At 43.2% G+C, this 2,646-nt stretch overlaps 1 protein-coding gene across 1 annotated transcript in view; it reads right to left on the bottom strand.

The window, feature by feature from the left end:
* The window catches only part of mturn (maturin, neural progenitor differentiation regulator homolog), a 10,964-nt gene extending 9,862 nt beyond the window's left edge, over positions 1-1,102 (bottom strand). Inside the window, exons 1-2 of the mRNA XM_023959903.1 lie at positions 1,011-1,102; positions 166-575 (exon numbers count right to left, since the gene is read on the bottom strand). Of these exons, the coding sequence (XP_023815671.1) occupies positions 166-324 (159 nt within the window). The 5' untranslated portion in view covers positions 325-575; positions 1,011-1,102. The remainder of the gene's footprint in view (positions 1-165; positions 576-1,010) is intronic.
* Between the last annotated feature and the right edge of the window lie 1,544 nt (positions 1,103-2,646).

The following is a 2,646-nucleotide window of genomic DNA, read 5'->3' as shown; positions in this document are numbered from 1 at the left end:
AACATGGTTGATGATGGAGAAAGCAGCCAATAAAAATATGAAAATGGGAAAATTTGAAAGTATGATCCGTGAAATTAAACCGGGACGACCCCCATCCCAACATCCCCAACCTGCCAGGCCGGCACACCTACTGCAGAGCCCCCACCCCCCTCGGGCTCCACTTACGAAGCTGTCGGTGCCGCCGGGACACAGGACGTAGAAGGAGACGCCGGGCTCCGCGTAAAAGTCCAGCCGCCTCTCGTCATTCTCTTCAGCAAAGATGAGCTCGAATGGGTTCCCGGAGCACCACTTCTCCGCCGCCTCCACCAGATGCTTGAACTCCATCCTGTCTGTCTGCGGTGTCCCTGATCGCTTTCTCTCTGACTGATGATGCTCAAGACGCAAAGAACAGCTGATGGGGCAGCAGCAGCATCAGCACCAGCAGCCTCTTCTACAGCATCTCCTTAGCGCGCTCTCCGCATGGTCCTTGGATGAAGATCAACGCTGCTCTGCTGCTCTGAAAGGCTGCCGCGTTTGTCCACTCTCACAGCTCCATTCCCGGCTCTCGTTATGAAACCAGCCAGTGGGTCGCAGGCCTGCGCGCGCAGAAAGAGAGAAAAAAAAAACAAGGACGATGACGATGAAGCAGCGGCGCTGCTTCCAACTTTCTCACTCAGCCCAACTGCAGCTCAACTGAAACCTGCGGCACTGCAGGAGAAGAGCCTCTGAAGGCGCAGTGGCACCACAGCGCGCGCAGGGATTTGAGGCGCGCGTTTTGGCGACATCTCCGCGCCGGCAAAACGCGCACTTCAAATCACAGCTCACTTTTAAAGAGGCTCCAGATTGTTCAAGTTGCGTCCTCTCAGGTCAAAGGTTTCAGGCACATCTGCGCCATTTTCCCCCGGCGTTTAAGTTTCCGTCATTGCATACTGAAACCTCGTTATTTTTTAATTAAATGAAGTTGCAAACCAAAAAATAATGGTAAATGTAAATATAGGGGGATTATGATTGTAGGTAATATTAAAAATTACCCCCCAGATGCTCCCGGGAGCCACCAGATGGCGAGTGGAAGCTGCAAAAGCTCCTGAGCTGAAGCTCCTGCAAGCTGAAAAAGTGTCCGGAAATGGCTCATTTCAAAATAAGAGGGGGGGGGGGGTCCAGGGCGGAAAACTGACCAATTTAAAAGTAATTCCAACCTGTTATGTTTAGATTCCTGTTCTGCACAAATTAGCCCCAGTCTCTAAATGTGTGTTAAATTAATGTATCCGACTCAATTTATTCTACAATTTTTGCTGTCCTTTTAAAAATCCACTCCAATTTTTTTGCTTTTTTAATTGTTCTTGTGACATTTTTCTGATGATGGAGAACATATATTACATAGAATAAAGCTTAAAATTGCTTAAAATCTGAGTATTTTTTTATTCAAATCGTTGTGGAACAGACGAAAAAATACAGTTGGATAAAGCTGTGATGTAGAAACTAAAATCCGCTCTATTCTGATGCATCAACTAGTGGACGAGTAGATCAATGAACATCTTCGTTTTCTTCCAAATTCTGCACGAATGTAATCTGTATTTAATTTATATTTTGAAAATTCCCATGAACCACTGTGGCAGAAATATTAGGGTTCCACAAGGTTTATGAGTCCATCACAAAATCCAAATAATTCCTGGATAAGATTGGAGCAGCACAAGCGTTGGCAGCCTGAAATAGTAGGTCCAAAAATACATAAATGTTTCAGTACAATGAAGGCCCCTTTATTAATGTTAATTAAGTCATAATTATCCTAGAATCACTTTGCATTACTAAGTGTTTTATTTAACGGATTAATTAGCAGTGAATTGATATTTATATTCACCCTTACTTAATGCATTACAAAACATTAGTAAAATGTCCCTATGCAGTTTCTTATTCTAGGACTTTTTGCCTAATTTATAATCAACCAATTACTGCAATTAAAATGCATGTTGTTTGCCATCACTATATAAAAAAAATCCTAAATTTACTCTGCACGATGGAACAGTGCTTAGCACTTTCACCTCACAGTGAGGAAAGCCCCTTGTTTAAATGGGCCCTTCTGTGTGGAGTTTGCATGTTCTCCTTGTGCATGTGTGGGCTTCTTCCAGTTACTTCCTGCAACCCAAAAAAAGATTTCAAAGGTTAATTGATGACACTACATTGTCCTGAATGTGATCTTTTGTCTAATTCTGTCTCTTATGCCTTTCTGGCCTGTGATTAACTGCAGAACTTTCCAGGTTGAACCCTCCATTTCTTCCTCCAGTAGCTGGATAGGCTCCAGCAACCAAGTGACCCGAGTGGGACTGGAGTGGGTTTAGGAAATGGATGTTTGGAGGCCACATTTTCCAAGTATGTGGGTGAAGAAAAAGACCAACAGAAGAAACACTTTCTTCCATGACTGTCAGCAGCACAACACCAGTTCATATTTTTCACATTTGCTAAAACATACATAAATTATTTGGCCTCCAACTTACTAAAATGTCTGTGTTTGGCCATTTGGATGAGTTTTAGCTCCTATTCCGTAGATCATGATGATTTCTTTATAAGAAGGTGATTTCTTTTTATTATTATAATCTTCTCTAACATATGTTACATGCCAGATGGCTCTTGGGCTTTTATTTTGAAGGCCCAGACCAGAAGCGGCACCTC

This window comes from Oryzias latipes, chromosome 11 (assembly GCF_002234675.1).
Source record: "Oryzias latipes chromosome 11, ASM223467v1".
Classification (NCBI taxonomy): domain Eukaryota; kingdom Metazoa; phylum Chordata; class Actinopteri; order Beloniformes; family Adrianichthyidae; genus Oryzias; species Oryzias latipes.
Note: the sequence above shows the minus strand (reverse complement) of the source record. Positions and strands in the feature narration are given on the sequence as shown.